The sequence below is a fragment of the Pleurodeles waltl genome, chromosome 6 (genome assembly GCF_031143425.1).
Source record: "Pleurodeles waltl isolate 20211129_DDA chromosome 6, aPleWal1.hap1.20221129, whole genome shotgun sequence".
In the NCBI taxonomy this organism is placed as follows: domain Eukaryota; kingdom Metazoa; phylum Chordata; class Amphibia; order Caudata; family Salamandridae; genus Pleurodeles; species Pleurodeles waltl.
In genome coordinates, this window is record NC_090445.1 from 140,506,863 (window position 1) to 140,520,726 (window position 13,864).

Sequence of the window (13,864 nt, forward strand, 5' to 3'; positions counted from 1 at the left end):
ACTTGCTGAACATTTTCCATTGGATCAAAATATCAAGCAAAGAAAGAACATCCAATTACAAAAACATCAGATATCACAATTGCATAAAATGTCAGCTTTGAGATTGTTGATTCACTTCTGTTCCCTTTATGCAATTCAGACTTATACTAACTGTATCTTGCACACATCGTTCTCCGACTGCGATCTGAGGGCTCTTTGTTTGGCATCTTCCGGATTTGCTTCTACTAGACAGTGGTTACAAAGATGTGGAAACATTTCTCATTGCACCATTTCCCTTGAGAGAAATACATGATTTAGAAACATAACTACAGACAAATATGCAAACACAATGGAGTCTGTTAAACAATGGACGTGAAAGCACATGAATGTATCAACAGTAGGAACACCAGGAGTTAGATAACATCTCATTGTGGCCCGGTCTGCTTGAGGCCCAGCAGAAAACTATTTTCTCATTACGTTAATACAGTATTATAAAACATGTGCAGGCCTTGCATTGGATGGTGGGCAATAAAAGGCACATTCTGTGTTAACATTAATTTTATGGTTAAATCACTTCACACAATTAGTACATAAGTATGATTACGTAAAATATAATTATTCACAGTAGTTTTCAGCTCTCACAAGTGGTACAAACTAACTGCAATTTCTTCTATTTATTTAGTCAATAGTTGTTCTTCGAAAGTGCCACAGGCTTTCTGCTGGTTACTTTAGAGCACTAAAGGGTCATCTGTCTTTGCATCCAAACTGCAAATACTTTCAGTACCTCTGGGATACCTTAGTTTAGTGCACATGTTCTAGTCGAATCTTTGGTGTGTTCATATTTTTAAAAGCATGTGTCACATCGCATACACTAAAAAGTGGCTGCTGCAAACTCTATTAATGCTCCTTGCATACAAATGAATTGATAAGAAAAGGGGGCAGTGCTTTAATGACTTAAGATTTAAAAATTACATCAATTAAATTAAATGCTTAGCGTTGCCCCACCCGCTTTATCTTGATGTACAATTTGATGACAAATGGATATGCCAAAGGAGGTTTGAATATTAATTATTTGCACCTATTGTAATGAGAGGGAGAGTCTGACCTTGAAACAGAACTGCTTATTTCACAGTTTAATCATGGAAATGAAACACCCACTACAGTTTGTATATAAAGGCTCAAAGATCCAGCCATTGCACCAGCACCCTCTACTCTCCTACTCAGTGGCACTTTGCAGGGTAGCAGTTCTTCAGGAGCATCATGTCTTTCTTCCAACATAGTGCTGGATCCACCCGGGTTTCAGTAAGTGGTGGTAGAGCCAGCTTTGGTGGTTTCCAAGGCAGTGCTGGAGCAGCCCAAGAGGGCTATGGTGGTAGCTTTTTTGCCGGTGGACTTGGTGGCGGACCTGGTGTAGGCTTTGGCATTGTAGCTGGTGTGGGCCATCTCAGCAATGAGGGCCTCCTCTCCGCTGGGGAAAAGGAGACCATGCAAAACCTCAATGACCGCCTTGCTAACTACCTAGACAAAGTCAAACAACTGGAAAGTGCAAACTCGGACCTTGAATGCAAAATCAAGGAGTGGTATGCCAAACACCGTGCACCAACAACTCATGACTACAGCAAATATTATGCAATAATTGCAGAGCTTCAAAAAAAGGTAGGAAAATTATAAATCATTAACAACTTGGACTAATGATACACCTGATTACATCGTTCCTTGTTATTGCTACAGTGTGTAATGCAGAAATGTATGTTTACTTTTTAATTGTTTGGAGTTGGGGATTTTGTCTCTCTTAGTTTCAGATAGAGCTTTACATCGAGTACAGCACAATTTATAGAGGTTTAAAGAAGGAAACAAGTTGCTTGAGTTAATTTCAAAAGCCCTATTTATGTACCCACAACTTCCTTGAATCAAACTGAAATCGAACCCTAGTAAACACCAGAGTTTCCCTGCTGTTTGCAAGGCTTCTTCCTTTTGTAAATATCTGTAGTTCCTTTCATGAATATCAGAGATAAATAACAAGCAAATCTTCGACTATGTGGCTCTTAGATCATTGGGCCGTTCAGTTGTGTTTTTGGTTTATCAAGTGACTTCATGCAACTCCATGTTTCCACTCTAGGACTTTATTTTAACACATGTTAATTTAATGCACTCTTGAAGTTGTAACATTGGTTTTCTTCAATACAGTCATTTCGAATAAAGAACCTATTACTTTGATTTTGCAAAGGGATTAGGGGAGAGGATCTGGCATTACGGCCAGAGCTGCCTACTTTGGAACTGGAAACCTGGTTTAAGTCCCAGTGTTGGCTCAACATCCTGTAATACTGGACTAATCATTTCATCGCCATATGCCTAAAAATGAATCTGACCTTGTACAATGTAACTGGTAGTGGTGTAAAGCACTCCAAAACCTTAGGGTCGAGCTCACGCTATATAAAACTGCAAAAAACAGCTAAAAACTGTTTTCTAGAGTTACGAAGCCACATGATGTTTCTATGAATATTGCATTGTTGTGCCTGGAACGAGGAGAGTGGATAGTATGCACATGCACCAGATATCTGTAAAGCTACTCTTGGAAATGTCACAAAAGCTTAATCAAAAATGTATATGTCTATAGTCCACCTGCTGCAACATGATTTTCATTGTGAACTTTTATTGTCTTCCAGATTATTGCTGCATCTACTGAAAACGCCAGAATCGTCCTGCAAATCGACAATGCCAGACTCGCTGCTGACGACTTCAAACTTAAGTAAGTCTGTCAATTCCTCCATCTGTGGCAATACCTTAGCAAAGAGGCAGAGCTACCCAAATGCCAAAATAGTCTTGACTCTTCACTTTCCTTGCCTCACTGCCAATATATCTCCATAGCCTTGTCGAAAGTAGACTAGATCACTAGAACACCTTAACTAGTGTCGCAATACTTGTTCGCCCCTTTGATAAGGCTGTTTACCTTAGCCAAAAGGACTGTTTGTAACTTTGCCATGCACACCAGGACCTCCAATAACCAATGTCAGGATAACTAAGTATCCAAGAAACACTAATCCTCCCATGAATACCTCTTAAATCTTGAAATCAATCTTAACGCATGATTTAGACTCTCACAGATGGACTGCCTTTCATCAGGGTGGCAGAGGACATCTCCTCCCCCACCCCTTCTGGAATATCACTAGTCAAATTACAAGATCTCTGTGGCCATGCTGTGAACTCTGTGTCTTCAGAGGTACTGCTGCCACTGCAGATCCTTTGATTGCAAAGGAAGTTTGGTGCATGACTACCATCATTTAGGGGGACGATCACCAAACGTTTTTGTTTTCAGAAACAGACTCACAAGGCAGAGTTCCTGTCTGAAAAACAAAACAACTAATGCACCCCACAACTTGGGAGAAAGAAGAGAGTGGCCGATATTTTTTCTATTTCTGACAGATGGAAAGATAAAAAAGGATGCCGGACTCTCAGCTCTAGATAGAAAGGATGGTTTGATGCCCTTACTCTACCAGCACCCAGGGTCTGTTGGAGTAAGTTTTCCAATGGTGGAGCCCATGGAGGCACTGCTGTCAGAAAACTGATGTTCCTCCATACTCAAAATTGAGTGGGTGGACTGAGGGTTTGGCAGACAGAGTACTCCATCTCATTTGTGACAGAATACTCTAACTCAGACCTTTTGTATTTAAAATATTCCATGACTATGCTACAACGTACCAGTTAAAAACTACAACAACATATGTTTACTCCTGAAATCCGCTATCCATGAAAATAAACATTTTTGCTATCCTTAGAGGACCTTGTGAGTCACAGAGATGTTGGCTCTTGAGAGAAGGCCCAATCATTGGACTCCCATGTGGCATTTCTTAAACATTCAAATGATTGATTACAGCTTTCTTTCTACACTTTACCTCACCCTTTTGCACTACAAAGTAAGTTTATTCTGGGTGTGTCTTTTTATCTCAGTGACCACTTATCACCTCACTCACCTTCCTCACTATATCACCACCTAATCTGTGCCATAGTATGCAAAGCCATGTATGTTAAGAAAATTACCCATTCAAATACATTTCAAAACAATAAATAGGGCAATCATGTTGACTTTAAACCCATATAATTTCTTTCCGATGGATAATCAATAAATTACTTATGCTGTCTTCACATTTTTAAAGTAATCCATCTTCAAGAGATAAGTACAAGATTAAGGTTCAATTCACTGAAAAAAGACAAGGATGGGTGACACGCTTGAATTATTTTCAGCAACTGAGATCAATTGGAAAACACATACTGAGGACTCACATGAGGATAGTGGGGATGGAATTCATTGCACTGACTTCCCTGGAGAGCGATACTATGCTGCAAAATTATACGCTGTAAAAAGATCTTCTGAATGGAAATTATGGGAAATAGATTACCTTTTGGCTTAGATAAACAGAATCTAATTGCATAATTATCTTTATTTTGTTGTATTAAGAAAGTAGGTGTTAATGACAGATGAATAGTATTATGACAACCCACCATCTGGAATAATTTCTGGAACATTCAATATTTGGAATTCAAGCAACACAGCCCCCTTTGCAAACTTCATCTGTCTAGGAGATATCACCAGGTGTTACATAGTAAGAAATTCAGTGCTACTGGTTTCATTGACCTTAGAATGATGCAAGTCCTATTTGGTCCCTTTCACTTTGCAAACATGAGTAAGGGGTACATAAGCTTTACAATCCATCTTAACCTTGTTTTTTTACCTTACTGTGCCAACAGCCAGATGTGACATGCATGGCAGAAGAATTGTAAGACACTAATCCTGCATTCAAAGACCAAAACAAACGGACGGATATTTAAAGAGAAATTGAATATTTATCTAATGGAGACACAGCTGTCTTCCACAATATTGTACTGATACATCTTTTATAAAAAGCATACAGACTTAGTTGCACATTTGGAGTGTCACAGGGAATCTAGCAATGTGTTGTTTCAAACTTTTATTTACTTGCTTGGAACCTCAGTTGTTAGAACTTGCTCTTCCATATTTGTTATAGCTTGGCTGTTATTCACATGTCTAGTTACTTTTTTCTCCAGGTATGAGAATGAGCTGTCCCTGCGCCAGAGCGTGGAGGCTGACATCAATGGGCTGCGCAAGGTGCTTGATGAGCTGACTGTGGCCAAGTGTGACCTTGAGGCAGAGGTAGAGAGCCTGACAGAGGAGCTGGCTTGCCTCAAGAAGAACCACGAAGAGGTAAGGGCAATGTGACATGAAAGTGATGGCATTGACGTAGATAGAATCCAAAAACTTGTGTTACACCTGTTTGAAATGTGCTTTCTGATTCATCAACGTTTTCCCTTAGTTGGGTGTTTACTGTAAAAATCTTTGACAAAAGCTTTTGTAATTTGGTTTTGAACTATCTTTCTTTAAAGGGTTGGTATGCAATAAGATAAGAAAAACTGAATGTTTCTAATAGCTGAGGACTTTTCCCACACTTTAACTATTTTCTGCCATTTTATCTTGAAGGTGCCAACATGATTCAATTTTCTCATGCGAAGCATGATATATACAAGGAGTTAGTGCGACAGGAAGCCATTTCTCAACACCTTGGCTGACAATTTACCCAAGGCCAGTGCACTGACAGCCAGCTTATTATCTAACATACCTGCTCCTACTCTAGCTCCAAAACACATATTGTGGTGCTCTAAAGAAAGGTAGCCGTGGCAGCATTATTGTTTTCTAACCTGTTGCATTCCTAGCTAGGGTTCAGGTATTTTCTTTTTGATTATTGTGAAGAGAGGATATCTTGAAAGGGTGGCTATCATTCACTTGAATAATTCAATCATTTTCAGAAGCCATAGAAAAAGTCAGATTGGCAAACAAGTAAAGTGTAAATGCACTACTTTCGAAAACTTTAGTACATATTATTACAATGTCAACAAAATGGAGACTCTTAGTATTGAGCGGTTTGGGCACAAGGGGAGAAAGCCACTAGGATAGGAGTTCTCAGCAATGAAGTGTTAAACTCATCAATTAAAATTTAAAGGTCTGGTTATTGAACCACTTCTTCTAGGACACCTATCCATCTCCTTCTTGTTCTTCATCTTCTTCTTCTTCCTCTTCTTCTTCTAAGACGATATCTTCTTGCTGTTGGTAATGTATCTTTCTAATTTAGTTCATCTCCTTCCATGCATGTTTTTGGTAGTCCGTGTTGCATTTTCTCTGCTAGACAATATATCTTTTTTGTGAGATAAAAACTCCTTAATTTAGCTAGTCTAGATTTCCTTTTTTATGCTGTATCAGGGTTTGTTCTTCTTAGAAGACCATATTGCCTTTCTAGTAGGGTATATCACCTTGTGCTAGACAACATCACATTTCCCTGTTAAACCGTTCCTCCTAGACCACATCAGCTTAATTTTGTTATGACATATATCCTTTGAACATTTTATTCATTATGTCAGGCTAGATCTCCCTCACGAAACATGTCTGGTTGCTACACCATATTTTTCTTCCTTAATGACAGGCAACATCTCCTGCATTCTGCCAGATCACATTTCCTATTTTTTTTATAAAATCTCTATTTGACAAATATACATTCCTGCTAGAGGATAGTCCCTCCAAGCCACCTTTTCTGCATGCTAGTCCACACATCCTCCCAGCCTGTGTCAGGGCTTTCATTAATGAACATACTACTTTGTATTACGGCGTAGGTTTTTCCCGCTATACCACATTCTCTCAGACCACAACTTCATATACTCTCTAATTTTAACCAGTTTTTAAAAGCACTTCAAACACAGTGATGCAATTAATAGAAGATACAGTTTTACAATTTAATGATGCTTAGTTTACTAACATCAAACAGTGAAACATTGAGATGGCGCTGTGAAGGATTTTGAACATGTGGCTTGCAGGTTACACCAGATCTCAGCAGCAATCAATTAACCTGAGTCATCTGCCTGTGACTAGACTGCATCTCCTTATCAGCACAACTCACAACCTTCTTGCTAAACAACACCACTTACTATTTCTAGACTGCCACCTGCTTGCAATTGTGTCTCTTAAATCAGACACAACAATTCATCTGCTGCTGTCAAAGTGCTAGAAATGTGCACTTAGGGCAATGCCCAGTATAGCATTGAAACAAAAGCAGTGCTATATTTTAATAGTATACCTACTGATATCCCCTTTGGAGAAGTGGATGCAGCTACAAAACAGTAACAATGGTCTGATGTATAGGGGATAGGGGTATTTGCTGTGTGGTGATCGGCAGCAGGCAACTAGGTTATGATTTATTTAGTGAAAGTAACAATAGATGAGAATAAGTGGTGGCCAGGGATAGCGGCTGCAACCACTGACACACCCTTGGGTACTCCTATCACTGCTTTTGCTATCACAGATGTCAGCAATCTAAACAGAATGGGAGAAACAAAGTAAATATACTTCAAAGAGCCATTGTAACGTACATTCATTGACCTCCCATCCCATCTCACAAGCCATTCGGAGGCGTTTGCGGGGCCAAGGGTGGGCTACTGGTCAAAACTAAGATGGTACTGGGGATCAAATGATGCATGAAGTCACTTCTACTGCCGCTGGACTTTTGGTAAATTGACTTATACCAAATCAACTATAAAAATAGCAGAGAATAGAAATTTTGTATCCATGCTTATTGTTAACCCTGGTTAAGGCCATGACATGCTGTTACTCCCCTTGCAGGAATTGAAGGGACTATTAGGAGCCGAAGGACAGCTCAGTGTAGAGATGAATGCCGTCCCAGGCATCAACCTGCTGAAGCTCCTCAGCGACATGCGATACCAGTACGAGGAGATGGCAGAAAAGAATCGGCGGGATGCTGAAGCAAAGTTCCTGGAAGCGGTAAGGAAGGGTGGAATGTCCTGTGGGCTGTGGGATAGGAAGGAATTAACTATGGGCAACCTAGATATTTTCAAACAAGTTAGTGTACACTGAAATACCCATAAGGCTGTCGCCAAGTCAGACCATTTCAGGCTCTACATAAATCACTAAACCTACCCAGGGCTTACACCAGTCCCCACAGATCAGTCCACTTTGATGCCTTGGATTTGGGAAGATGTGCACATTAAATATGGATTTGCATTTGCTTTGTTCCTGCCTGTAACAACAGAGACAATTAAAAAAGAGTGGAATGGAATATGTCTCAGAGTAACCACCGGTGGCTGAGTTAAATTCAAGCAGTTCATCACTTCTTCTGGTGTCTAAATATGGGAAAGTTACCAAAGCCCATGTTGTTTCTTAGAGCAATGCCATCAAGCAAGAGATCTCTGCCGGGGCTGAGGAGGTGCAGACGAGCAAGAGAGAGGTCTATGACTTAAAACGCGCCCTACAAGCCTTGGAAATTGACCTGCAAGCAGCTCTGACGATGGTAAGTTATTTCAATTACTCCATTTCTTTGTAAATAGACTTCATGTTCATAGGTTCCTCAAGACCTTCCCCAAAGAATAGGGGATACAATATGCTTGGAAAGATTTCTCAACATGAACATGATGAAATCATCACTTATATAGCACATGGGTCTCTTTTCTCAGTTTTAAGGGATTTATCGAAGTATCACGGTTCCTATGTCCATGTGTGGGTATCTTTCCCAGTTCACTTTATTTCTTCACTTTCCGGAACTCCTAGTACTGCTTTTATAAAGGGATAAAATACACCAAAAAGTTCCACAGTCCAAAGAAAAAATGTTGACTGGAGCTGCTAGTCACACAAGCAAAACTTGGTAGAGCTGCACTCATCTATATTAGTTAGAACTCCGTAACTGAATGGGCTTTAATTCTCATGTTGGTAATTTCAGAAAGAAGGAAGTGTAGGTTTGACTTTGGAATCAGGTGTTGACCCTCCTATCTGGATATTACTCCCAGTAGCTGACCACTGAGTTTTCCCCTTAACAGCGGCAAGCGACAAGTTGATTTCTAATATATCTACGCTACATTACTTGTGTATTGAAGCAAAGTTCTTCTATAAATAACCACGCAAAATACTAATACTCTTTTGTTTCACTTATTCGGAATGTACATAAATGCCACGACTAAACATAAGTTCCAGGCACCCACAAATAAAATTATATAGATTTTAAAATATAATCTATGCAACTTGTCACACAAAGAATCAAAACATAAATCTTTGCAGGGGGGCATTCTCCCACAGGGAGGCCCAAAAAAATGGTGCAGTAAAATTTACAAAATTTCATGCACCATTCTAGCATCATTTTTTAATGCCTGCTCAGGGCAGTCATTAAAGTGACGTTAGTGCATTACTCTATGGGCCTCCCTGTGCTTTGCTGGACTAGCGCCAGCAATGCGCCATATAGCATCAAAATTCTGATGCTATTGTCCTAACATGCACCACGGTGCGCTGTGTTATAAATATGCCCCTTTATATGGTATGAATGAGAGGAAATGAGAGTTAGAGAATGTAAAACTATTCTACATTTCGCAAGCCCAGACATATAGATAACATCAGGGTGGGGAGGAGGCATTAGTAGTGGAATGGCTTTAGAATAGACACAGCTGCATCAGCAGCTTGGAGGGGTAGTAGCAAGTTCACTGTGTACATACCTTGAACTAGCGTGGAGACTATTCCAAGGATGAATTCACAATGGGAATGAAAACAAAGCATGAAGCATGTTGCATAGTCACAGTATCTCCCTAGTAATAATTCCCCCATGCACTCTTAAAGACACCCTGGACCCTTCATGGGCATGAGGCACTACACTCAGAGATTTCTAACACCTGCCAGTGATGTACAAAGGCCCCTACAACCCCTGTGGTGTGGTGGGTTGGGGGGAGCACAGCACCCTGGCCAGAGAGCTCCTGAAGGGGCCCCTGTGTGGAGTTTGCAGGGGGGAGCAGGCTTCCTTACACCACTGACACCTACTGTATGTGCTCAATTGGCAAATGCCTATTTTTCTGATAGAAATCCAAGGAAGGCTTGGCAAAATGTCACACTTAAATGTACTTGATTGTAACACATTATTCTGGACTTCAGGGAAGGGATGTAGCCTAGACCCATTCTTTCTCATGCTTTGCACAATGCCGTCTACAGCACATTCCATCGCTTTGTGTCAAGTGTCCCTCTTGTCTTTTTTAAACCCAGAAAAAATCCCTGGAAGCTAACTTTGCAGAAACAGAAGGGACCTACTGCCTCCAGCTGGCACACCTTCAAGAGAAGATCAGTCAATTGGAGGAAGAACTTGCAGGAATCAAGGAAGAGATGGAGAACAATATGGCAGAGTATGAGCAACTCCTGGACATCAAGTGCCGGCTGGAGAGGGAGATTGAGACCTACCGGTGCCTGCTGGAGGGTCAGGGAAGGTAAGAACTTGTCAAATTCTAAATATCTGCACTTTAGTAATATAAAGGTTCCGGGCTTTTGCATCGAGTTCCATTGCAGTGAAGCGAGGGGGCCTAATTCAACCACAAAAGTAACATTGGGAACCCGTTGGTAAAACCTCAATTAAAAACTATCATGCCAGTAGACATCAAACATTGCGTATAGAATGATTATAAAACAGTACATTCTCAGTCATGTGTATGTGATATGCATATTGTTTCTTTTCAGTGGATATGTAGAACAAAAGATCAAGAGTTACATCCCTCCCCCATCAAAAGGTAAGTGTGCCTCTTTTTGTGAGCTTTGCGATAATGGCTGGATATCACGGTGGAGGGTTCTCGTGCAATCCTCCCTCCCATCTGTCTGTTTGAAGTCTTGTCTAGTATGATAAAAAACAGGCACCAAAATGTTCCTATGGGACATATAGTTCCAGGGTGGCAGCAGTAGTTTATGTCATGACAGTAGATAAGGAGGGTTCTGGCCCTTTAAAGCGTTTGGCCTCTTCTGTCCAGCTTCTCTGTATGCATTATTAACAATGGTGACGTAGCTCATGCAGGAGTTATCCAAGGAGCGAATTAAATGTGAAGTTAAGGCCATCACTCTTCTGGGGCATTAAAGGGTTCACAATAGAAAACACTAGAATCACTGGGCCATTTTATTTTTTCCTATGTATCTTCTGGCACCTTTTTCCAACTTTAAAAGCTAAAGTTAAAATTTGGAAGCGGCATCTTGTACCCTCTTTCATTTCCACTAACAGTGCTAAAGAGCCCCATGTCACAGTACTGCATTGGTACGAGTGCTCCACAGAAAGTAACGAAGCAAATGTGCCTCTCTTTAAACTGAAATGCGTCACTGAAAACAAAGGATGGAAAAGATGCAAATAATAAATTGATTGTAATTATTCTGGGATTTTATTTTGTGCAGTACTCAATGCCCATAAATGTCTTCGTTAAGAGTGAAAACGATTCTTTTACATGTCAAGTGACACAGAAAGTAGGAATTTCATTACATTTCTGCCTCATGAAAAAATAATCCTTTTGGTATCTAGAATCGCCTTCTTCATCATAAATGATTGAGTTTACTCTCAACTTCCAACTGTGTGGAGTGAAACGCATTCTCATCCCGAGCATTGGATTCAATACATCTGACACAGTGGTGGGGTCCACTCTCTCCCCCCACCTCATTTATCACATACAATGTACCTTCTCACTCAAGCACACACTCACTCCTGGTGAGTTGCTTCTCTATGGGTTGAAAGTGGAGATGACCTTTAGCCTAACTATCACTCCAGAATGAAGGACAGCAGACACTGAAGGGGGCCTGATGACTGACTAGGTTATGTAAAGACGTTCATCTCAGTGGAGGCCTGTTAGAACCAGAGAGATCAGGATGGTCACATGACCAAAAAGTACCATTGATACAACATTCCAATAGGAGACACACAGCAACATAAGGATGCTTACATGACAAATATGAAAATATGCATCACCATTAGAATGTTACTTGAGACTCTACTGATAATATTTTTATATTCATATGTTGCACATGCACCAAATAGAACATTCCGCAAACGCGCATGCACCAACTAAAAAGTTCACACAAAGCATATTTTCATCAGGGGAACCTTCTCACAAGTCACTTGCACCACTATTAACATGTTCTCCTCCGCCATGATTAACATGTTAAGATGAAGGGCTCTCATTATAATTAAAACATTCCCACATGGCACATGCACCAACTAGAACATTAACGCAAGTCGCGTTCATCAATCAGAATATTCTCATGATACAAATACACCAAATGTAACTTGGTTACGAGGAACGTGCTGGAATGTATGCTTATTCACATTAAGAACAGGCACCAATATTAGCATGTTCAAATCAGCGGTTAGTAACAATATTGCAATGATCAGAAGGGCGCTACCTTGTTCATCTCAAGCAGGGAACTAACATTAGCAAGGGTACACAAGGTAAAAAACAACACCAAGTCATTCACCGGACGCATACACATGGATGTTACTGTGTATAAAGGAAATGCACCAGATCAATAACAGCAGTAGTAAACAAGCACAATAATATAATGTTCAAAAGTGAAAAAACGCCAATATGTACATAATCACATATGGGGCATGCACCAGCCTAAACGTGCTCACATGTGAGCCATCTGTGAATGGCTCAAATAATGGAGATGGGAAAATAAAAGTGTAGTCCTCTAATAACAATGTGTGTATGAGACACCTGAGCATTGTTAAACAATTCACAACATGGATGCACACAAATAGGTCCGATTTAGAAAGTCATTTGACTACCTGTGTTTATTTTAGATACACAAATAAATGCATTGTAGAGGACATAATCCATAATCCGTAGCATTCCATACTTTATCCAACATGCCCCGACCTTCTCTGTCATTAAACACATCATTTATTCTGTAAAGATATCGTACCTGCATTCCACTGTTTATTTCATTTCTTGTTTCAACTCCAGAGCCAGTGAGAAGCCGAGTGGTAAAGACCATCATCCAGGACATGATGGACGGCAGAGTTGTCTCACAAGAGGAGAAACAAAGTGAACAGAAATTATAGGCAGAAAGTGGGCCTCTCCTAATGAAACCGCTTATCTACTGGGAAACCTTCAACAAGATGCATAACCCCGGAGGAGGGACACACCTTCTATAATCCCACAGCTCCAGCTCTTCTGATTTTCCTCGGCATTTTCAACTCTTCGAACATAACCACAGAATGTTCTGGAGAATTTCATGCACTGCGCAACACATCTCCCCCCGCGAATAAAAGCAAACGAGGGGACACCCAAAATGAATGAGAGGACACCGAAAACGAGAGGGCGCCTAATATGTCTATCACGTGGGCAATATATAGAGAATAATCGGTTACAAGATTTTAAAACTTGTACCAATCTTATCTGTTGTGACTTTACTTCTGAAGACTCCACAAAGTGCCACCTCGGCAGGGGCACCGGCTGGGAAATGGGGCTATTCATTCTGCCAAGGCTCTTCTTTGGAATTTCTATGTTTCTTTGTTTCTTCGCCTCTCTTTACCAGAAAATATAAATCACTATTCCTGTGCCATTATTATTCAATAAACTGCTTTTTGAATGCAAAATAAAAGGGTGTATTTTCTGGTCCCAATGATGTGGGAAACACTTCACCAACTTTTCTAATATCTATTGAGAAAATATAATTTGACTCTAATTTAGAGAAGTCAGCAGTGCTTTATTTGTAAATAAAAACGTGCTGGTGCCCAAAGACCTCTTAACCCCTTAGCTGCTGGGCCTCCCCCCCCCCAGTGCTGAGCCCTTTTTTGGCTATTTGGGGTAGTTTGCGCTTAGGACTTCATAACTTTTTGTCCACATAAGCTATGCACGCTAAATTTGTGTCCTTTTTATGCGGCTGCTGCAATTAAATGTGCGAGCACAGAATGCTGAGGCAGCATAATCCTGAAGCCATCTTGGGCCTCTTCAATCCATTTATGGCGACTCTCTGCCCCTTCTGCTCACTCTTGCAGCTTTCTGCTTTCTCCCAATGTGACGCTTTTTC

At 40.5% G+C, this 13,864-nt stretch overlaps 1 protein-coding gene across 1 annotated transcript; it reads left to right on the plus strand.

Annotated features, from left to right (window-relative positions):
- The first annotated feature begins 1,164 nt into the window (after positions 1-1,164).
- Positions 1,165-13,435, plus strand: LOC138299385 (keratin, type I cytoskeletal 12-like). Its single transcript, XM_069237611.1, has 8 exons — positions 1,165-1,635; positions 2,646-2,728; positions 5,044-5,200; positions 7,661-7,819; positions 8,220-8,345; positions 10,073-10,290; positions 10,538-10,587; positions 12,796-13,435. The coding sequence occupies exons 1-8, from the start codon at positions 1,240-1,242 to the stop codon at positions 12,891-12,893; spliced, it is 1,287 nt and encodes a 428-aa protein (XP_069093712.1). The 5' UTR covers positions 1,165-1,239; the 3' UTR covers positions 12,894-13,435.
- The last annotated feature ends 429 nt before the right edge of the window (positions 13,436-13,864 follow it).

Bases quoted from the DNA above. Each gene is read 5' to 3' on its own strand.
- LOC138299385 (XM_069237611.1), top strand. From the start codon at position 1,240: ATGTCTTTCTTCCAACATAGTGCTGGATCCACCCGGGTTTCAGTAAGT. The intron at 2,729-5,043 runs GTAAGTCTGTCA...TTTTTTCTCCAG, and splicing joins GCTGACGACTTCAAACTTAA to GTATGAGAATGAGCTGTCCC. The intron at 8,346-10,072 runs GTAAGTTATTTC...TTTTAAACCCAG, and splicing joins TGCAAGCAGCTCTGACGATG to AAAAAATCCCTGGAAGCTAA.